Raw genomic sequence first — 23,915 nt, forward strand, 5'->3', positions numbered from 1 at the left:
CTGGAAACTGCCACAGCTGCTGCTGATATGAAGTCCCTCTAGCCTGCGACTGGTTGTGGCCACCCTTGGGCTAAAACTTCCAGCTCACACGGGGCTGGGCATGGCTCTCAGAGCTCTGTGCTGGCCCCTTCCCACAAGCCTGTCAGACCTTCTTCAGCAGGAATTTAGCTTCTCTCTGTCATTTTGAAGGTTCTGTAGCTCCAAATTTTGTTTAGAGTCATTTTTTACATGAATTGGAAGAGGTGGAAGCAGGAGCCATGTGGAAATCCTGTTTCTACTCCACCATCTTGATTCCACCCCCTTTCCCCCCCCCCCCAGAGAAATTGCTTCTACCAAAGAATAAAAAGGAGGGGAAAAATTCAACAAAACTTATCCACACATCAAAAATTTCTAATATCAAATATTTCACCACCGCACACCCCACCTCTACAAAAAGTAGGAAGAGATACTCATGTTTCTCCTTTAGGGACAAACTTGGTGATTATTCTTTTGATCCTTTCAGTTATGATTATTTTTTCCCTGTTTTTATTTTTGTTTGTAAAAAATGTACTGTTTATTTTTAACATTCTTTTCTTTTAAATTGAGTTCCAAATTCTCTCTCTCTCTCCCACCCACTGAGGCCAGCAAAATAATATCAATTATACATGTGAAATCATGCAAGACATATTTACATATTGGCCATATTGTAATTATTTTGTTGATAATGATCTAGAAGTAAATAGGTGATAGAGTGGATAGGGTGCTGAATCTGGAGTCAGGAAGATCAGAATTCAAATCTGGGTGACCCTGGGCATGTCACTGAACTACCTCAGTATTTTTCAACTGTAAAATGGGGGTAATAATCTAACCTCACTGGGTTATTATCAGACAAGATAATATTAGTAAACTGCTTAGTACCGGACCTGACATATAGTAGGTGCTTAATAAATGTTTGGTTTTTTCTTTCTTTCCATTTACATTGTTGTCATTGTTTATGTTAGTTTCCTTGTTCAGTTTACTTCACTTTTTACCAATTCATATAAGTCTTCCCATGTTCCTATGTATTCACCATATACATAATTTTTTACTCAGAATCATATTCTATTACATTTGTATAGCACAATTTGTTTAGCCTTTCCCCAACCAAATGGTATCTATCTTCCTTCTAGTTCTTATAAAGAACTTGGTTCATATAGGGCCTTTGGTTCTCACAGACCTTCCTTTGTTATATGTCTAACAATTAATTATTACACACCAGTTCTCAAAAATGAGTTCACAATGTCTTGATTTACAAGAAAAAACATTCAACAAATCATTATTTCCCATAGTCTATCTGATATGTAAGAAGATGACTCTTCTGTGATCAAACAGAGATAAAATGGCTATGTAAATAATATCCAGAAAATGGGTTCCTAGCCTTGATAGACCTAAGAGCATAAACTGATTTACACTCTGGAAATATTAAAGACTGGATAAGAAAGTGAAACAGATGTGTTGCCCAGAAACTAAAAGTAAAAGCAAAAGACTCCATAAAATATTTTAACAAATGAGATTTTATCTTAAAAAATAGGAGGCAGGGCAATTGGTATTACATGTGAATTTTAGGGAAGCTTGAAGTTTTAACAGAGAAAGGGCATAACATTTTAGGGGTTTTTGTGAAGCTTTAATCTTGTTGTGGTTCAGTTCAAAACTTCATAACCTCATTTGGGATTTTCTTGGTAAAGATACTGGAGTGGTTTGCCATTTCCTTCTCCAGTAGACCCATTTTGTCAAGCAGTCACAGGTTAATCGGCCTTAATCTTGAATCTGAGCTAAAATGAGAGACAGTTCAGAGGAAGACTTAAGAATTTCAAGTTAAAGTTGACCCATAGGAGTTCATGATTAGGAGAAAAGTGGAGGAGTGATAATGGTTAATATATATATATATATGTATATATATATATGATTTAATGTTTTATGTTTCTTTGTGATTAATCAAGAATACAATGGGAATATATAATATAAAATATAATGATCTTTTAATGCCATATTAATGGATCTGTCCACCATTTTAAACTAATATACAGATATCAAAATTTTTTATGATTGCCTTTGGCTTTTATATTACACTATTTCTAAAAAAATTTAATTCTTCTCCCTTCTCCAGAATCCTTTCCCTTGTAACAATGATTTACAAAAGGATTTTTAGGATAATACCAAATTGTTTTCCAAAATGGTTAAGCAATTGAATGGTATAGCACCAAATATATAAATTAATTTGTGTGGTATTTTAACTTTTCTTTAAATCTTTTTTGCAATTGTATTTCTATGTCTTGAGTGTATCTTGGTAAATTGACTACCAGTTATTTAATTCATTTTGTAGGCATTTTGAATGGAATTTCTCTTTCCATTATTTCCTTCTGGATTTCATTGTTGTTATATTGAAATGTGCACAATTGAAGATGGTGGAGTAGAAACAGGACTTATGCGGGGCTCCCACTTCTTCTTCCTCCAATACATGCAAAAAATGATTCCAAACAAACTTTAGAACTAGAGAACTCACAAAGTGACAGAGAGAAACTAACCACGCACTGAAGACAGCCCAGCAGGTGGGTAGGAAGAGTCCATGCAGGGCCCCGAACCCAGCCCTGTGTGAGTCCGAGGTTTTAGCCTCAGGGTGGTCCGACCAGCCGGGGCTAGAGAGACATCTGGAGAGTGAACCACCAGCAGCTGTGGTGGTTTCCAGAATGATCAACCCATGAATGCCAAAGACAAAGTGAGAGGTCAGTGGACTTTGGGAACAGGCAGTTCAGTCCAGCCTCTGCCCCCGGGGAGAGTGGCTGAGGTGCAGCAGCCGTGCAGCCACTGTATGGCTGCTTTAGAGCTCCTGGACTGCAGAGTGTAGGGGGACCAAGTGTCCAGACTAAGGGGCAATCACACTTGCTTTAACCTGCTTGGATCTGGATCACTGTTTAGGGTGGAGGTCCTGGGGTATGTGAACAGTGTGCCAAAGCCAGTGGAGGCTTCTGAAAGGGCATCCATCTAATAGTTCCAGCAGCTGAGAAAACCCAAGCAATTTGGGACAAAGCTCTCCTCTCTGAAAGCAAAGCTCTACTGTGGCAAAAAGCTTGTGTAAAGTGGTCGAGTGGCAACATAAGCAAGCAAGGGAAGCAAAGCAAGCACAGCAATCAAACCTTAGATTCCTTTTTGGGGGACAAAAGGGATCAAGGCATGTAGCAGGAGGATGACAGTGAAGTCAGAACTCCTGCACCAAAAGCTTCAAAGGAAAATACGAGCTGGTTACAGGCCATAGAGGACCTTAAGAAGCAGATAAGAGAAGTGAAGGAAAAATTGGGAAGAGAAATGAGAACGGTGCAACAAAATTATGAAGTGAGAGTCAACAGCCTGACTGAGGAAAATAATACCTTAAAAATAGACTAACAACTCAAATGGCAAAAGAGGCTCAAAAAGGCAATGAGGAGAAGAATGCCTTAAAGAGTCAAATTTTCCAGATGGAAAAAGAATCTCAAAAGCTCAATGAGGAGAATCATTGCTTCAGAATTAGATTGGAGCAAATGGAAGCTAATGACTTTATGGGAAATCAAGAAGCTGTTAAACAGATCCAAACAAATGAAAAAATAGAGGGCAATGTGAAATATCTCATTGGAAAAAACACTGACCTGGAAAATAGAGCTGGGAGAGATAATTTAAAAATTATTGGACTAGCTGAAAGCCATGATCAAAAAAAGAACCTAGAAACCATCCTTCAAAAAATTCTCAAGGAAAATTGCCCTGATGTTTTAGAACCAGAGGGCAAAATAGAGGTTGAAAGAATCCACCGATCACCTCCTGAAAAAGATCCCAAAAAGAAAACTCCTAGGAATATTATAGCCAGGTTCCAGAGTTCCCAGATCAAGGAGAAAATATTACAAGCAGCCAGGAAGAAACAATTTGAATATTGTGGAAACATAATCAGGATAATACAGGATCTGGCAGCTTCTACACAGAGGGATCAAAGGTCTCAGAATATGATATTCTGGAGGTCAAAGGAGCTGGGATTAAAATCAAGAATCACCTACCCAGCAAAACTGAGTATCATGTTTCAGGGGAAAATATGGTTGTTCAGTGGAATAGAGGACTTTCAAGCATTCTTGGTGAAAAAACCAGAGTTGAACAGAAAATTAAGATACAAGAAGCAAAAGAAGCATGAGAAGGTAAACAGGGAAAAGAAATCATATGGAGCTGATCAAAGTTGAACTATTTGCATTCCTACATGGAAAAACAATAATTGTGACTTATCAAAGTTTTCTCAGTATGGGGATAATTGAAGGGAATTTAAATGTATATATATGTATATATACATATATGTCTGTATAGGAGGGTATATGGCATATGAATATATTTGTGAGTTTGTATATGTATATGTGTACAGGTATACATAGAGAGAGGACACAGGACCAATTTAATAGGAAGGAATGATACTTAAAAGGTGAAATTAAGAGGTGAGAGAGGACTATAATGAGAGGAGATGGGGAGAGACAATGGGGTATATTATCTCCTATAGAAGAGACAAGGGAAAATTGTTACAATGGAGTGGAAGAACAGGAAGGTAAAAGGGAATGAGTCAACCTTACTCTCATTGAATTTGGCTTAGGGAGGGAATGACATACACACTAAATAGGGTATTCACCCTACAGGAGAGTAGGGGGGAAGGGGATGAGAGTGGGGATGGTAGAGGGGAGGCGAGGTGGAGGGGAGGGAAATATAGTCAGTCTTACGTAATATATCTACTATGGAAATGTTTTGCATAGCTACACATGTACAACCTATATTGAATTACTTATCTTCCCAGTAAGAGTGGGTAAGGAGGGAAAGAATCTGGAATTCAAAGTTTTAAAATCAAATGTTTAGAAAAAATATATATTGTTTTTTTTTTTTCATGAAATTGGGAAATAAGATATATAGGCACTGGGACGTAGAGATCTATCTTGCCCTGCTGGAAAGTATGAGGGGGGATGGAGGAGGATATAGTTGAGAGCAGATTGGCGGAGGGGGTATTCAGTGGGGTGGTGGGTAGGGGAAAGATGGGGAGAAAATTTGTAACTCAAAATCTTGTGGAAATGAATGATGTAAACTAAAATAAACATAAAATTTAATTTAAAAAATAAAATAAAATTACATGTTGAATTTAAAAAAAAGAAACGTGCACAATTTTGTGGATTTATTTTGCATCTTGCTGCTTTACTGAAGTTATTTGTGTCAACAATTCCTTTTCCGATTCTCTAGGTTTTCTATATAAATTATCATCTACAAACCCTTGTGGTTTAGCTTCCAGTCTGTCAATGTTTATGTCTGTAATTTCTTTTTCTTTTGTTACTGCTATAACTAGCATTTCTAGCAAATGTCACAGGATAGTGAAAAGGGAGAGGTAATTGAGATATTTTTAACGTTAGATTGGCAAATCAGTCTTTCTGGCCTTAGTTTCTTTATCTGTAGAAAAAGGCAATGAAGAGATCATCTCTAAGGAGCCTTCCTGCTCAAATCGTTTGTGATTCTGTGAAAGCTGTACTTTCTGGGGTAGTCCTTAGCCCTCCTTACTTTAAGATACAGTGAAAAGTCTTGGCCATCCTATCTGGTGCCCCGTCAATCTCTAAACTTGTATTCCCAATTAGATTTTGATCTCCTTGAAGGCAGAAACTGTCCTGTGCCTCTGTTGGTATTGCCAGTGTTTAGCACAGTGCTTGGTACATAGGAGCTTAATTAATGGTTTATTGACTAATCTGTAAACTTGAGCTTTTATAGTGTGAAGAATAATCCATATTTTTCATAGCTTCAGGGCAGTTCTCAGAATCTTTATCAAGTTATCTTTGTATGGTACCTCCAATAACCATTCAAGAGAATTTTAGCATTTGAAATTTCAGTAGGAAGATTTTATGAACTTGGGTTCCTGAATGGTATGGTGTAGGGTTTCGGGGTGTTAGGAAATTCCTCAACCCTAGGGTCCTAAATTCTTTCTAGAAAGTACTAACTCTCGGGTCGACCAGGTAGCACAGCAAGTAAGAGCACCAGCTCCAGTGTCAGGATGACCTGGGGATCAAATCCGGGTTCAGATACTTAGCACCACACCCAGTAATAACTGGCTGTGTAAACTTGAGCAAGTTACTTAACCCCGATTGCTTAAAAAAAAAAAAATACTAACTCTCCCACATTGGCCCATTTAACTGGAGATCAATAAATGACAGTGCAAGTTTAAGTAGCATCAGTAATTGGAAGTTTCCAGGAGGATAGCAAGGACCCAAAACAAAGGAAGATACACACAAATACTAGATAGGGTTTTACACAGCCTCAGGGTGCCATTATAGCCAGAACTGTGTGACTGCTCAGACACTTTCCTTATCTGGGAAAGTTGAAGATATCAAGTGATTTGGGAGGAGAATGTGTTAATTTTGGAAGATCAGGTTTGTTTCAATATTTTCACTGTAATTAATCTCATCAGAATACTCTGAGAAGGAAATCTCTAAATTAGTGGAAACTTCCTTCAGGATAGAATCATTGGAGCTCATTCTGTCAATTAAAAAAAATGCAACCTAAGGGCCTGTCTACTTACCCAAACTGTAGTTCTGTTTCTTTGACCCCCAGATTCCACAGTCCTTTGAGATAAACTTTGATTTCTTTCTGGAATCCCATCTTTAAAATGCAACTCCTACTGGAAGGGTTATGAGACAAGGGATATTATATTACCTTATTGTGATTTGACTTAGCAGATTCTTTGTTCCCAAAGATCTACAAAGCAGGTAGAAGCTAATGATAGCCTAGGGTGAGGTAAAGAGGAAGGGTCATATTAAATGTCTTGAGGGTTTGGATACTGTATCTTCAGCAGATTCATAATATCCCTAGGGCTCCCCAGAAAGAAGGTACGGGCTGCAAAGAATAGATTTCTAACTTGTGGGACCTAAAAATCCAATGTCTGCTCCACTCTCCGCCGTGCACTAAGGTAATGCTGCTTTAGTCACCTCTATCTTATCCAACAATAGCCCAAACTCTCAGCCTCAGCTTTGAGAGGTAGCTAAAAGTATTGGATTTGGGAATCAGAAAACATGGGTTCAAATCCCGCCCCTGACAAGAAAAGCTGAGGATGGTTTTGGAATCCAGCAGATCTCCATGAAGTCCTACCATACAATCATTAGAATGCTAGCTACCAACGGAAGGGTAGAAAGACCATAATATTTAAGCACTTTCCTTCCATTCCACCCCCATTTTTTTACAGAGGTGGAAACTGAGGCCCAGATTTCAAAGTCATACAACCAATTAGATCAAGAAAGAGAAGCCAGGGCTCCAGTCTCAGCCCTTCAAGTCGAAAGATCTCATCACGTCTCGGACAGGAAAGAATGAAGTGTTTGCAAACAGGGATCCTACCCCCCTCCCCCATTTTAAGGGAGGGAAGAGTGGAGTCAAACCCCTGGATCGGGAAGCAAGACCCTAACGTGAAGGATTGAGAGCAGGAAGCCGTGGCCCATTTGTGTGTAGGCTGGCGAAGTCCAGTTCGTAGTCAGCTAGTACTTACTACGCTCACAGCCTTTAGATACTGCCCGCATTCATAACCGAAGGAGCAGTAAATTCTCTTTTTCACCGCCCAAGTGCAGGGATCCCCTGAAATCTGAAGCCTAAATGACCGTGACCGAGAAGGAACAAGGCACGTTGCGTTGCCCGGCGGGACGAAAGCTCAGCCGAGCCCACCGGGGCTCCCCGGCTCCCCGGCTCCCCGGCTCCCCGGCTCCCCGGCTCCCCGGCTCCCCCGCGCGCTCGCGGTGGGGAGGAGGCGGAGCGAGCGAGCCGCGCGCGGGCTCCGGGAGTGGCCACGCCGGGTGGGCAGAGCCGGGGCGCAGGGGCGGTGGGAGGGGTTTGGGGATCCTGCGCACTTGAGCTTCCTCCTCCCTCTCCAGGTGGTGACAGCAGCGGGAGGCGGGGCTGCGGCAGCCCCAGGAGCAGCCCCAGGAGCAGCAGCAGCAGCCCCCCAGCTGGAGCGGGAGCGGGAGCGGGAGCGGGATCCCCTCTGGGTGGAGGCGTGAGCGCAGCGCTGCCTGCGCGGCGGCCGTGGGAGCAGGACCCGAGGCAGACCCGGCGCGCCCATGGTGCCACCGCTTGGCCCCGCGCTCCGGGCGAGCCCGGGGCCCCCGCCGCCTCTGCTGCCCGGGCTGCTGCTGCTGCTGCTGCAGCCGTGCAGGGGTCTGCGCGCCGAGGACAGCGGCGCCATGGAAGAGATAGCCACCGAGAAGGAGGCGGAGGAGAGCCACCGGCAGGACAGCGTGAGCCTCCTGACGTTCATCCTGCTCCTCACCCTCACCATCCTCACCATCTGGCTCTTCAAACACCGCCGGGTGCGCTTCCTGCACGAGACCGGCCTGGCTATGATCTACGGTGAGACCCCCGGGCACCGCCCCCATGCCCCCGAAGTCCCGGCCTGCCCCGGGTGGGGTGCAGGGCGTGCAGCCCTGGTTCTTGCCGCCTAGGGGGGGCGGCTGCCCCCCCCTCGCCCGGCCCCGGCTCCGAGAGCTAGCTATCCTCTGCTGGAGGGACGTGGGCGTGCGCCGGACCCTGAGCTTCGGCTCTTCTCCGCCCCTTCTTTCAAGTCCTTTCCCTCGTAAACGTCTCTTCCATTTCCCACACTGGCCACGACGTTGAGCCTAAGGTTAGGGAGTTTACCGTCTTCGCTGCTCTGACCATAGGTGGATTCCCAACCCTCCCCACCTCCCCGCCCGCTTCCCGGGACATCCATTTTAGAGGATTTTCTGCCTTTGCATCACCCCGGTTCCCTTTCCGCAGCCCCCAAATAAAAAAGGTGCACCCCAGTTGGCTGCCACTTAGAGGTCTGACAGTATTATCTGTAGTCTCTTAGGGACGATCCAGCCCTGGCTGCTGTGGGTGTGTGGGTGTGGATTTGATGACCTAATTAGTAGTGGCTTCTTTTCTTTGCAGCCCCCTTTTCTCCAAAACTTCACCTCCTGGGGAATAGGTGGGTGGGTTACGGTGAACGTACAGTAAGGGATGAGAAAATAAGTGTTGCATTGCAAGAACTCCTAGATTTTGTCTTGTAGGGCCTACTGGAAGCACGCATCCATGATAGCTCGCTGAGATTAATGAGAGTATGAGGTCCGTTTCTGTCATCTCCTTTTCATTTGTGTTATTTTGATCACGGAATGGGAGGCGTATGGATCTTGTTCGTCTCCTTTGTCATGCTGTGTATACCTGGGGAAGAGAAGAAGAGGGAGAGGCTTCTGACCAGATGATCGAAGAAGAAATCTAGCAAGTGAATTTCACTGGCTTCTGCACAGTAGGCTCGAAAAGTCCTGGTGCAGGGCTAACCCAGTATAATGGAGTAATAATGTATTGCTTATTTGTAGCAGCCAGTGGTTTTTTTTTTTTTTTTTTTTTTTTTTTTTTTTCCAGAAAACCACTTAGCGTTAGGCCCTGATCTGGGAGATAGGGCAGCTTGTCTTACTAGTAAGAATACTCTTCCCGTTGCCCAGGCTGGGAAACTGTTTTGTGTTCGTTAAATATATGTTAGCTCTATGTAGGCTTTGTAAAATCCCTCCTAATTGCTTAAAGTGTCTGGTAAAGAGGGCTGTGATTTAAACTCCTTATGTGCCTCCTGGATACTCTTATTTAGAAAGGGTGGGGTTGACTGCCAGTGCAGGATTGTGTAGTAGCAGAGGAGAAATTAAATCCCAGTGAGATGTGAATTCAGATACACAGTTCAGTGGCAGAATAGGGACTAGAACTCTGGTCTCCTGACTCCCAGATCCTTATCATAGACAAAGAACCCGCTATAACGTTGTGCAGTTGTATTGAATGCAGTGAAAATCTCAGAGAACGTAGTTAGTTTATAATAGGACCATAACCACTGTTTACAAAGGACTCCACAACATTTTGCCATACTCCAGCTGCAGCAGCCCCCCTTTGGTTTCCATCAGAGATTCTCTATCTTCTCAGAATGGAAAGCAGGTCTTTGAAACTTTAATGTGAATCTTACACTGGCCCTGGTGCTGACAGCCCAGGGTTGCTGGTTTGCTGGTATTAAGTAGGTAGTGCTCATTGGCTACCAAGCAATTGCGCTGAAATTCTGTAAGAGACAAGGTTAGAAGGTGCTTTTCCAAACCCTCCAGTTTTGTGGAATCAGATGCCCAACCAGGTCTTGTATGTCACATGACCTGATGTAAAGCTGAGTTAGGACACTGAAAAATGTAGGTCTGGGCATATACATTGCCACTCTGTGCCTAACCATTGAGCTGTATGGAGTTAGTGTCTGAATCTTAGACCGTTAATGGCTGTTGCAGTGGATTGCAGGTCCCTGGGAGGCTTCTGGGGCAATTGTGTTAGGAGAATTTGAGCATGCTGTCATTCAAGATCACCTGTTTTTGTCTCTGAGCCCGAATACAAGTGAACCAAATTATCTCTTATGTGTAGGTAATGAGAGAAATGTTTTTACCTTCAGCAGCTAGGCCAGCTCCTTTGTATAGTTGTAAAGTACCTGCTAAAAGCTCCATTAGTTTCACAAGCCTATAGATATGGAAGTGAGTGCAGGGATGACAATAAGGGAGCGATTTAATTTATTTTCTGGTTAGCATTCCCTGCTCAGGAGTGAGATGAGTTTCAAAGCTTTTTTTTTTTTTAAACAATTAAGCTGTGGAATTTTCCTCTGCTGATGTTTTTTAAACTCATCCCAGCCTGCTTTTAGTCCCTGGTGTCATGCTGCAGCGTACTGGTTCATTTTGTTAACATTCATTTCACGAGAACCTCCCTCATCAACGGGGCAACAAAGCAAAATTTTCAGTAGAATACAGTGGGAATCTCCCTTATAATCCACTTGCCACGTCTCTATTTCCCTATGATTGTTGCTCTGGGCTGGGATAACAAATTTAGTTAACTGTCATTTTGTATTTGTGTTGTGATCAGTCAGGAAGTGACATTGGACGGGCATTTTTGTAGACGTGAGAACGTGGTTGGGATCTGTACAAGGACAGGCAAAACATCTCTTTCGGAGGTGTTCTGTCTTCTGTTAACCGTCACAGTATTAGACAGAACCATTGTCATTCTACTGGATAATTATCCAGTTTCTCTTGAAAAATAATTGTTTCGGGTATTAGAATGAAAATTTTCAATTCAGAAGTATGAACAAAGCATAATCTTCCGCAACTGCCTTTCTCTTGTTTTAGCAATGGGAAATTAGAATCTAGTTCTCTTTGATGAAATGGATGATGTTTACATCCCTCTCTGGATATTAAAAAGGAAATGCACTGTAGCCCCGTATTTTATACAAAATGCTCATATCTTGTGAGAACATGGTAATTATCAAACTTTCAGAAAAATGGTCTCTACTGTGAACAACAAAAATTTCTGCCTTGGAGTAACTGTTTTCCTGGATAATTATAGTATCCTCTGAATATGTCTTCTTGTTTCTAGTTTCTCACCTCTCCAATCCATCCTTCACATATCTGCTGAATTGACATTCCTAAAACACACATCTGACCATGTCATTCTTTTACTGAAAAATCTTCAATGGCTCACTATTGTTTCTGGGATAAAATAGAAACTTCTTAGCTTGGCATTTAAAACATTCTATACATCTCCCCAGTATTATTTTATGTTACTCCCCTCTGATTTAACCAGAGTGGTCTGCTGACCATTGCCCACGCAGGACATTTTATCTTCTGTGACCATGCCCTTACATAGTTCATCCTCCATATCTGTAATGAATTGTTTACACACCGCCATCTCTGTGTTTCCTTTAAAGCACAGGACAGATAGATAGCTCTTCCTATGCTGGACCTTTCCTGATTTTCTCTTCTCTTCCATCCCCCAGCTGGTAGTATACTTTCCCTCACTTAAAGTTACTTTCTCTTAAAAGTCAGAGATAGAGACTGAGTGGGAGTTCTAGACATAGGCGACAGCATGAGCAAAAGCACATAGGTGGGAAAATATGAAGAATTTTGTGAAAATTGACTGGAACATAAAGCATGTGGAAGGGATTGGTGTATATATAAAGAGATCTATTTATATGGAGATGTGTGTATGTACATGTGAATATATACACATTTATACACAAACACATACATACGTACATATGTACATATACATATAGAAAATCTCTGTACATTTTGTATCTTGCTTGTGGAATATAAGTTCTTTGAGGGTAAGGGCTGTTGGATTTTTTTTTTAATCCCTTCATACCGCTAGAGCTTAATACAGAGCAGTGTGCATAGGATTATTGAATTGTATTCTAATTTCTTCTGCTTTTTATGATGATGAAAGCAGAGGGCTTTAACTTCAGTCCTAGTGGCTCCCTCCCCTATCTCCAAAACTTTGGACTTATTAGCCTGTCCTTCAAGATTCACCTAAAGAAGGTATAAGATTTGCTACCCACCACCCCCACTTATTTAAATACTAGAGTGAGATCAACTTTCTGTGATGTTTGGATTGTTGAAACCAATTCCAAAATTGTTCTTTAGTGAGTTTTATTGGGAGTAGAGAATGAGGAAGTTCTTCCCCCCCCCCCCCCCCCCCCCACAAGAAAATTATAGTACCCTGTGTTAGAAATAGTTTTCATGGCATGAAAAGTCTCAGCTGGTGCTTGCTATCCAAGCACAGTAAGCTGATACACCTGCCAGTACCTTATACTGAGACCAACCCACCCATGCTGAATAACTCCCATTCCAGAGAACTCTGTGAATATCCATCTCCAAAGGCCAGGAAGGCGACCACAGATGATATCGGTTTGTTTCTCTTGAAACTTTCAGCTAAACTTTACTCATAAGGGGAAAAACAAGCCCATCTGCTTGTTTCGCTAGGGAAGGGAGATTCCAAATATTGTAGAACTGTCTGGTGATTAAACGCTGTGCTAACACTGGGGCAGTCATGCTTTGCAGTATAATTAGCAAATGTTTCAGTGGGGCCAGTCCCCCTTTTGAGGCAGGGGAAGGTGCTATAAACAGACTGGGTCCAATTAACTTCACTCATGTATACTGTAGTTTCACTTCCCCCATAATATTTCTATAACAACTAATTTGGTGCCAGAATATTGGGTTCTTTTTTGCCCTCCTTTTCCACCTGTTTAACATCCACTATCATGCCACCCCTCCCCTTATTACCCTTTGGCTAGTACTATGAGTTTGTTGTTAATCTACCCTAAATTCTATATATTGGGGGGGCGTGTGTGTGTGTGTGATGTTGATGTGTGTGATGGTTATTATGAAAAACTAAAGTGTGGTTAGTAGGTACCAAGGAATCAATGGAGGGAACAAGCGTTTATTAAATGCCTGCTGTTTGCCAGACACTGCGCCAAGCACTTGAGAAATATTTTCTCATTTGATCCTCACAACAACTGTACGACATAAATGGTGTCATGTTCACCATTTTACAGGGAGGCAAACTAAGGCAAACATTAGTCAAATGACCTCAGGGTTACATAGCTAGTGTCTGAGGCTGGATTTGAACTCGAGTCCCCCTGACTCCCTGGCCCAGGACGCTTACCCACCGCTACCTCACTGCCTCTGCATTCCTAGCCATCTGCAATTAGGAATCAATAGATCCATGTAGTAGCTAGAGTTTGAGTTTGGGGCCCACAAACAGAAATTTCAGAAAGATCCTCTTGCTTGCCTAATCAAAAAATGAAGTTTTCTAGGGGAGAACCCTTACTTTGATTTTGTTCTTCAGCTCAGTGAATTCTTATTTTTGGTCTGTCTCAGGTTCGTTTGACTGCTTGATAGAACTTCTTGTGTGTGCTGAGAATTATCTGGTTATAGAGAGCCAACCAGCTGTTCACAGAACCCTTGACAAATGTCAGCTATAGGAAAACAGCCTAATCATTATAGGTTGGTCTGACCAATTAATTGGTCACAAAAAACATCCCTAACACATCATAACCAGCCATACCCCTCCCTTCCCCAAGTGTCAGATTTGGCCATTGCCTACATAGAACATATTATAACACACGTCCACAGAAATGAAAGTGGCCCCTGTAACATTTCACTTTAAATGCGTGACGGTTTTACAGAACCCAATGGCCATTTGGTAACATGTCTACATGTGACTTCCTTATATCAAAGACAAATTTTGTTATACATTGCAACTAATTTATAAAAATATGGGATATTTTCATGCCTTATTTAAAAGGATTTTATGGTAAAAGTAAATTCGTGTTTACTTCCTTTTTAAAAGATTGATGATGTGTTTTGGAAATATTGTTAGAGTTTTGGGAAGTTAATCTTCAGGGGTGATTTGACTTACCAAAGAAACTATTTCTGTTCTATCTGCATTGACTGAGCATTCTTCTGAAACTGATTTAAATATTTTTTCTTCTTTTTTAAATAGTGTACCATTTTTTCCAATCACATGTAAAGACAATTTTTAAATTTTAAATATTTTTAAATTTTTAAATTTTAATTTTAAATAAAATTTTAAGTTCCAAATTTTCTTCCTCCCTCCCTTAGATGGTAAACAATTTGATATAAGTTATATATGTGTAATCACGTAAAACCTGTTAATTTAATTTTTAAATAAAAAATAACATAGGTATATTTATTTGGTGCAAAGATCCAAATCTTTGAGCCACCCCCATCCCACCCCTTCCTCCCGGCCTGCCCCAGGCCACTTCTGAGTCATCTCCAAACTGTTCTATCTGCATTCAGGTCATCCTCATTCCATCCCCATCATTCTTGGACTCTGTTCCTGGGACTCTGGGCTCAGAGACAAAAGCTTTCACCTTGCCTTGCTGGGAATCAGGACTCCTCATCACTTCCTGACCATTTCCAAACATTATTGCTTCCTGACAGTATACCACACTTGCAGCCAATATCCTTTTTAAGGTGCTGTCCCCTCCCTATTAGAGTGGCAACTCCTTGAGGTCAGGGGTGGTCTTTCTTATTTGTGTTTGTATCCCTAGTACACTTAGGGTACTTAGCACAGAGCCTGGCCGATAATAAAGGCTTAATGATTAACAAATGTATTCTCATTTATTGATACTCCTTAGGTTTTTATTTTTTGGTGTTTATGTGCCTTTTATATCTAAATGTAGCTCACATTTGTATTCTCTACTTTTCTTATCCATGGTTAGATAGGGATAGCTAGGTGGTGCAATGGATAGAATGCCATACCTGGAGTTAGGAAGCCTCATCTTCATATCTGGCCTCAGACATTAGCTGTGTGATCCTGGGTAAGTCACTGAACCCTGTTTGCCTCAATTTCTTTATCTGTAAAATGAGCTGGAGAAGGAAATGGTGAATCACTACAGTAACTTTGCTTGAGAAGACCCCAGATGGAGTCATGAAGAATGGGACACAAGTGAACACTTCCTAACCTTGACCGTTATGAGGCAGATGGTGCAAGTGTTATCCCATTGAGGAAACTGAGGTTCAAAAAGGTAAAATGACTTACTTCTAATAAATGCTGGAACCAGAATGCAAACCCAATTTTTCTGTCTTTAAGACCAGTTTTTGCCCACTACACCACGTCACTTCCTCCAGTGTTATCCATATTTTCCCTTGACTGACATCCCATCTTGAATATATAATTTTACTTTTTGTTTCTTGACTTCTTCTAGAAATGTTACTTCAAGTGATTCTGTTTGACTTGTATCTATGTATCTAATAAGTCTGCTTATTTATGCTTTTGTCGTTTACTCATTTTACAATTGTATCCAACTCTTTGTAACCCCCTTTGGAGTTTTCCTGGAAAAGATATTGGAGGGGTTTTCCATTTCCTTCTCCAGCTCAATTTACAGATGAGGAAACTAAGGCAAACAGGGAAAAATGACTTGTCCGTGTTTTCGCAGCTAGTAAAAAGTGTCTGAGGCCAGATTTGAACTCAAAAGATTAGTCTTCCTGACTCCAGGCCTGGCATTCTATCTTGTGTGCCACCCACCTGCCCCAATTATACTCTACCTTTCATTATTATAATTTATGATACCTTGTACTACATACACTCTGTACCTCTTGATGGCAGGGGTGCTGTGGTTCCACCATAAGATATCTTCTTATCCCCAGAACCTAAAATATTTTTTTGCTTGTGGTAAGTGATCTATGTGGTCGTTTTTCTAGCGGGTCAAGTTTTCTTTTTGGACACCAGAATCTCAGTAGGAGAACCACAGCCACATATCTGACAGGTTACAAGTTGACTCTAATCATGGAATAATCCCAGAGAGATACAAATTCTCTTGAGAACTAATCTTCTAAAAATGTTACTGCTCTGGAATTATGTAAATTAGCGCTCGATATGACCAAGAACAGTGAATAGTTGTTAGGTTACTTTGTTTTTCAATTTTATTTTTAATTTATGGAATAAAACAAGCATTTCCATCGCATAATACAATAAAAAATATGACTACATGAAACTGCAAATCTACTATGCACAACTTGCTGTATTTTCAAATATGTGACAAAATTTTCATAAAAATTTTTTTCTTCTCTCTCCCCCCTGCCCTAGAAATACCTACCATTAGATACAAATGGATAGATATGTAAAATTATTCTATACATATTTCTATTTATCAGTTCTTTATTTTTTATTGCTTTTTGGAGGGGGGAGGGCAGGACACTTGGGGGTAAGTGACTTGCCCAAGATCACACAGCTAGTGTGTTAAGTATCTGAGGCCGGATTCGAACTCAGGTCCTCTTGACTCCAGGGCTGGTGCTCTATTCACTGAGCCACCTAGCGGCCCCTATCACTTCTTTCTCTAGATGTAGATATCGTCTTTCTTCATAGTTAATTTGGATATTTATAATAGACAATATAACTTAGTCAATTTTAAAACAGCATCACTGTACTATGTACCATGTTGTCTTGGTTCTGCTTGTTTTTCTTTTCCTTATTTTGTGCGTCTTTCCATGTTTTTTTTTTCTGAAACCATTGAGCTCATCATTTGTAACACAGTAGTATTCCATCACAGCCATGTACCAAGCTTGTTCAGCCATTCCCTAATTGATGGGCATCACTGCCATGTCCAGTTCTTTGCCACCAAAAGGTGACTTCTAATTTAAGTGTTAGCGATCACATGCCAAGTTTAGTCTAATGCTATTCAACTGTAATGTATTTTATCCCTGTCCCCTTGCATCCTAACATTCTTTCCCTCTTCCTCAATCCTATTCGCCAGTCTTCCACCAAAGGAAGCAATACATCATGCTTAGAAAAAAGTGAGGATTATAGTTGTTAGATGTAGTCTGTCATTTGGTAAGCATTTATTTATATTTTAAATTAAATTTTTTATTTTTAGTTTTCAACTTTCACTTTCCGTAAGTTTTAAATTTTCTCCCCCTCCCTCTCCAAGACAGTTTGCAATCTGATTATGGGCTCTACACATACTTTCCTATTAAACACATTTTCACGTCAGTCATGTTGCATAGAAGAATTATAACAAATGGGGGAAAACCATGAAAAAGAAAAAAAAATAAAACAAAACAAAAAAAGAAAATTGTCCTCTTTGATCTGCATTCAGACTGCATAGGTCTTTCTCTGGATGTGATCGGCATTTTCCATCTTGTGTCCTTTGGAATTGTTTTAGGTCCTTGCATTGCTGAAAAGAGTTATTGGTAAGCATTTATTAAGGGCCTATGTATGCAAACCATTGTTAGACGTTAAGGATGATTTGAGGTTTAGGGTTTTAAGGTTAAGGATGATTTAAAGCCTTGTTCTTGCAGTTTCTGAATTCACAGCTTAGGAATTCAAAGAAATATTCAGCTGGAGTGGAGACTTGGATTTGACCACTAACTCCATCCACCATAGGTGGCCTTATGTAAAGCATTTAACCTTGATTCTGCCTCATCTATAAAATGGGGACAACTCTTTTACTTTTTCTTTAATTGCAATATATTGTATGTAGTAAATGAGCTGCTTTTATCTTTTTAAAGGTTTTACATATGGTTTCATTTTGTGCTGTTTGTGGATAGGAACTTCCCCCTTCTCTGATTTTCTTGTCTAGAGATTCAGAAGATTCTGGGCTGTTCTTGAGAGGTCTGAGTCAAATGGATTTCTTTTGGGGGTCAGACACCAACAAGAATTTTGGGGGAGTTGAGAGGTAGAATCAGGCCCCAAATCAAGCCCATCTGCCCAGTTCTTAGAACTAGGTATTTTCCATACTGGCCTATACTCCCTAATTTTCTGCTGATAGGAATACCCTCTTCCAGTTCTTAGCCCTCAAACACATAAACAGAGTGAAGGGCTAGACCTGCTTTGAATTAAAAATGATTAGAGCATGAATTTAGTCAAATAAAATAGAGAGGTGTTTTGACCTTGCTCTGGTCTCCTCCTTGTTACAAGCTTTAGGACATAACTGTAAATAAAAAGAATGCACTTGTGTGGGGGCTAGAGTGGAACGAAGATGGGTAATGGGACAGAAGGGACCCATCGAGATTTGAATCACTTGTCCCTTTTTTAGCCAGAAAATGAACTCTGCCAAAATGAAGTAATCAGGGGGTTGGCTTTCATTCCATGACTTTGCTGACAGAGATTAAGGCTTCAAATGAGGATTGACTAACCTGCTAACAATCCCTCGTGTTATCAGAAGGGGAAAATATAGCTATGTGGTTACTATCGAATGGACTTCTAGTTCCTCATCAGCTTCGTTGGTTTAGCTTAGTTGGGTTTGCAAGCATAGGAAATCATGTTCAGCGGCCCTTCCTTGCTTTTTTCTCTTTCTCAGCTCCAATTTCCAGTGGGAAGGCTAACGATGCAAGCAATGCTGTGTGGTGTTGTGTTTATACACTGTAGAATCAAACTAGCTTGTCTAGGGTACAGAGGTAGGTATAAGTTGCAGTTTTTCAAATAGAAATTAATGAGAAGGATTTAGGAAACTAGCTTGAAAGGTTTGTTTTTTGCTTTTGAACTGAGAACAGAGGGAAAGGTAGACTCGTTGATTTCCAAGGTAACTCCTAGCTCTAAGATGATCTGTCTCTGAGAATATAATAGATATTTAGGCAAAAGAGAAGACTATTTAAATACATTGAGTGCCTGTAGCTATATTCTTAGTGTTACACAAAATTGCTTGTGTGAACTGCTGTGTAAATGCTAACTGTATTAATTTTCTAGCTCCTATAGGGGAGAGAAGCCTAGTAAATATCATCAGATTGACAGCTGATGTGGTACAAAGAACCCTGCATTAAAAGCCCAAACACTTGAGTCTGAGTTTTAGCTCTGCTCTATACTAGCAGGATGGCTTTGGGCAAATCTGTCAACCTACTTCACAGCCTTGATTTTCACATCTGTGAAGTGGGAATGATGATAACCAGCCCTCTGTTACCTCACAAGATGTTTGTGAATATCAAATGAGATAAAGCCTTCAGTAAAGGATGTTTTTAAAAAATAGAAAATGAGATTATTTGTTCTAATAAGTGGAGCTATTTTATAATAAAATACAATTGGGTTTCTTTAGCTGTTCTCTACTTTATCTCTCCTGCCACTTAATATTTCTTGAAAAGGTTTCTTTTGTTGCCCAGAAATAGAGTAGTATTGTTTTAGGGAACCCACTGGATGAGTGGGAAAACTGTAGGGATATTAAGGTGGGCAGTGGCAAAGTACAAGGTCAGAGGCAGCTTCAAGTTTGTTTCATGAGAGTTGCCAAAAGCTGTTTCCAAAACAGGTATGTTTTGTTACCTCTGTGTGTATAGAAACATAAGCATTGCTGTTGACATTAAAGCTAATGACTTTCATCAGTGGGTGAAAATGGAGGCATATTGGTCAAAGTATCAACAAGAAGGTGTACACCAGCTTTGAGAAGAAGAAATGGAAAGCGCCAGGCAAGGGCAGTGCCAGGCAAGGTGTGGTCAAAATGGATGACTGAATACTGTCCTACCTGCTTGGAATGGCACGGCTGCCAGAAATCCTCAGAATCTCACAGATGAACTCATGAGGTCTCCCTACAGGACCTGCTTTTGAGAATTCAATTAAACCAAGTCCATCCCTCATCCCCAAGTGCATTTTGGTACTGGAAGAAGGTGTTCCCAGCAAGACCCACCTGTGAACTCTATGGTTCTTTGTGGCCCTGTCTTCGGTGAGTCCCACTCTCTCCCTCTGTAAAATGAAGGGAGTTGGATTAAGTGACTTCTAAAATCTTAATCTGTGATCTTAAGAAACTGTACTCAATGGCTACCACATGTTAATCTTCCTCACAAAGTTTATTTTGTAAAGTGTTCTGTTATTTTAACATGTCAATCCAAGATTGCCATTAGGTTATTTTTTTCTCGAAGCTTAAACTTTCAAACGAGAGCTCTTTATTGTTAGCACTGTACCCCAAGTTTATTAGGTCTTTATTTAGCACCTACTGCCATGGCATGTGCTGGAACATATGGCTCCCATCCTTATGGAGGCCACTTATGGATATCCCAGTTTCTGTTTATGCTGATCATAATGCTTGTTTTTCCCATGGAGCATATCCAATGTCACATGAGCTCCTGGTGTTAGGCAAACATTTTAATATGGGTCTGTCATAGCTGATCATCACCCTTCACAAGGATGCCTTCCAGTCACCAGCAGACTCGGTTATACGGCTTTGTTGCCAGTATTTAATTCTTTGCTAGCATAAACACATCACAAAGTATACTGCCATCAGAATGGGACAATTCCCTTATTCATTGTGCTGAAGTTAATCATTCCAACTCCTTCATATTCCACTCCGCTGATGAAAGCAAGCTTTCTTCTTCTCGCCCTCTTATCAGGAGAAGTGGTATGATAACTGAGGGAGTCCTAAACTAGAGTAAGAAAAGTCTTTGGATGGTTGATATTTATCTGTATTTTCCAAGCATGCAGTTTAAGAGTAAGAGTACCAGAAGAGGGGAAGGGGAGAAGCCTAGAAATATTATTGTGAGTTGATTGAAAAATGATTAACATGGGGCAGCCAGGTGGCACAGTGAATAGAGCACCAACCCTGGAGTCAGGAGGACCCGAGTTCAAATCCAGCCTCAGACATTTGACACACTTACTCTGTGTGACCTTGGACAAGTCACTTAACCCCAATTGCCTTGCCTTTCCCCCCTCCAAAAAAAAAAAAAGGAAAAAATGATTAGCATGTAGGCAGTCTTTGACTATAAATTTTGTAACAATCTAACTTCAAACAAAATCTCTATATTCTTCACAGTTAAAATACTTTGTCCACAGACAAAGTTTAAAAAATGCCCTTGACTTTCATGATAGAAATATCATCTACAGATCATTAGACCTTGAAGGGATCTTGGCTATCATCTAATCAATACCTTCTTCATTTTACCCCTGTGGAAACTGAGTCCTGCTAAGATTAAGTGACTTACCTGGTGTTACACAGGCAGTAAGAGATCAGGAATTTAAAATGATAGCCTCTTACTCCACATCCATTTCTACTTAGTGACAATGGTTGTGCCACAATGGCAGAGCTGGGACTAGAATATGGGTCTTCTGTCTATTATACTATGATGATTCTTCTGTTGAGATTGAATATGAGGTTAACCTTACGTGCAGTATGTTTTGGAAAATGTTTTTTGAAAATTGAATTAAAGCTGTTCAGCCACTAATTCAGAGATGCCATCTTTCTCCAGACTCTTAGTTGAACATCAAGTGTCACCTAAATACACTCAAAGATAGTCCTATCCTTGAAGAGTAGTCTAGATCAAGGATCATCCAAGTTAAGTTTTTGTATAACTATAAAAATTCAATGAGTCTTTCAAAACCTGGTCTCCTAAGGAAGGACCTATTCCAGAATCCCTTAGTTCTCCTTAAGAAGAAGACTGTTAGGTTAAAAAAAGAGAAATTTTACCTTTCTGAGCTGTTATAGTTACCTCATCTTAAAAATAGTGGAAAACTTCTCAAAGTTGATAAAATTTTAGAATCTGAAAGGAACTTTGGAAATACAAAAATATGCAAGGTAGTTTTGGAGGGTGGACACTCCCTCCCAAACTTCTGTGGGTTTGAATCCACATTTTACTTATTAGCTAATACCCTCCCTCCCAAAGTACCATATATATTATATATAACATATAATATATGTGTGTAAATATATACATTGTGTATTAAAACGTATGTATATATGCACATATGTAATATACATATATATATATAGTAGCCCAAGTTTAACACAGTGCTTGGCACACAGTATAGGCACTTAATACCACACACACAAAAATAAAGTGAAAATGGTATGTGCTTTGATCTACATTCAGAGTACATCAGTTCTTCCTCTGGATGTGGATAGCATTTTCCATTATGAGTCCTTTGTAATTGTCTTGGATCATTGGATTGCTGAGAAGGACCAAGTCTGTCATCGTTGATCATCACACAGTGTTGCTGTTACTGTGTATGATGTTCTCTTGGTTCTGTTCATTTCACTTTGCATCAGTTCATAGAAGTCCTTCCAGGCTTTTCTGAAATCCTCCTGCTCATTATCTCTTTTTGAACAGTAGTATTCTATTACATTCATATACCACAGTTTATTCAGCCATTCCCCAATTGATGGGCATCCCCTCAATTTCCAATTCTTGTTCACCACAAAAAGAGCTGCTACAAATATTTTTGTACATGTAGGTCCTTTTCCCTTTTTTATCATCTCTTTGGGATACAGACTTAGTGGTGCTTAATAAATGTTTATCGATTGATTTTCATTTTCTATTTGTGGTGTATCTATCTATACATATTGTAATGTAAGCTCTTTGCTGGTAGGGATTGTTTCATTCATTGTGCTTGGACCCTACCCACTAGCAGTAGTATATGCTTAATAAATACAGTTGACTTATTGATCTCCTCATTCATGGATAAAGAATGCAAGGCCCACAGAGGCTAAATGATTTATTTTTCTGCAAGTCACACCATTTGTGTCAGCTTTAGACTGGACTCCTGATTCACTATATGTATCACTGCCTTCTGTTACCAGACTTAAGTAGAACCTTCCAAGGTATCTCTAGATATTGCAGATGTAGGACGCAGTTCACAAAGAACCCTTGCTCACTTCATGAAATCTTTTATATCAACAAGGATCTTAGGCCATTATGGAGTCTGATTTTTTTTGACTGGTGGTTGTGGGTTTTTCCCTTCCTTCTTTTTCCCTCCCTTCTTATCTCCCTTTTTTCCTTCCTTTCTTCCTCTCCCTTTTATTCTTTCTCTCTCTCCCTCTTTCTTTTGCTGGACCTGTGACTTTATTGGCATAAGAATCTTCTAGCGAGGAAATTATCTCTATGAGTGCACCTGCTCAACAACTTATGGTCTTAAATAATTGACAAAGTACGGCTGCATTGCTTAGTACATGGAGTGATGGACCTAGAGTCAGGAAGACCTGAGTTGAAACCCATCTTCAGGCCCTTATTACTGGTGAGATACTGGAAAAGTCACTTAACTTTTCTGTGCCTCAGTTTCTGCAATTATAAAATGGGGATAATAGCACCCACCTCCCAGGGCTGTGGTGAGGATCAAATGAGAGAATTGTAAAGTGCTTAGCACAGGATGTGGCACACAGTTGGTGCTTAATAAATGCTTGTTGTTCCCTGAGTTCTGCGGCCCCCTCCCCAAGCTTAAGCTATTTGGCCAGGGTCACATGGCTAATATGTGTTAGAGGCAGGATTTGAACCCAGTTCTTCTGACTGAGGCAGGCTTTCTATCCACTGTTCTGTGTGCTGCTTCTCCTGACTAGTAGGTATTTTTTTTAACTATTTAGCCCTTAAACACACAAAAAAAGTATGGAACTGAGCTCAGAAGAAAACTGTGTAACCCAGAGTATCACCTTGTGAACTGAAAACAAAAATAAAATGTGATATAAGCTTTAGCAAAATCAATTTTTTAAAATTTGTTCGCTTTGTGTCCCCTTCCCATCTCTCTCTTTTGTCTTTTTTTGGAGGGGGAGAAAGCAGGGTAATTGGAACTAAGTGACTTGCCCAAGGTCACACAGCTAGTAAGTGTTATGTGTCTGAGGCCAGATTTGAACTCAGGTCCTCCTGACTCCAGGATCCATACCCTAT

At 40.5% G+C, this 23,915-nt stretch overlaps 1 protein-coding gene and 1 long non-coding RNA gene across 2 annotated transcripts in view; one reads left to right on the top strand and one right to left on the bottom strand.

The window, feature by feature from the left end:
* Positions 1–1,537: 1,537 nt before the first annotated feature.
* LOC138149861 (uncharacterized) lies at positions 1,538–7,732 on the bottom strand. Its single transcript, XR_011165444.1, has 3 exons — positions 7,523–7,732; positions 6,566–6,664; positions 1,538–1,790 (listed from the first exon to the last, which is right to left on the bottom strand). It is a non-coding gene; the product is annotated as an uncharacterized lncRNA (long non-coding RNA).
* Positions 7,733–7,901: 169 nt separating this feature from the next.
* Positions 7,902–23,915, top strand: part of SLC9A7 (solute carrier family 9 member A7) — a 193,044-nt gene continuing 177,030 nt past the window's right edge. The window contains exon 1 of the mRNA XM_069072933.1: positions 7,902–8,376. Within this exon, the coding sequence (XP_068929034.1) occupies positions 8,088–8,376 (289 nt within the window). The 5' untranslated portion in view covers positions 7,902–8,087. The remainder of the gene's footprint in view (positions 8,377–23,915) is intronic.

Source organism: Petaurus breviceps, unplaced genomic scaffold (genome assembly GCF_028583685.1).
Source record: "Petaurus breviceps papuanus isolate PSGF00001 unplaced genomic scaffold, PetGlider_PUasm1.0 90849, whole genome shotgun sequence".
NCBI classification, from domain to species: Eukaryota; Metazoa; Chordata; class Mammalia; order Diprotodontia; family Petauridae; genus Petaurus; species Petaurus breviceps.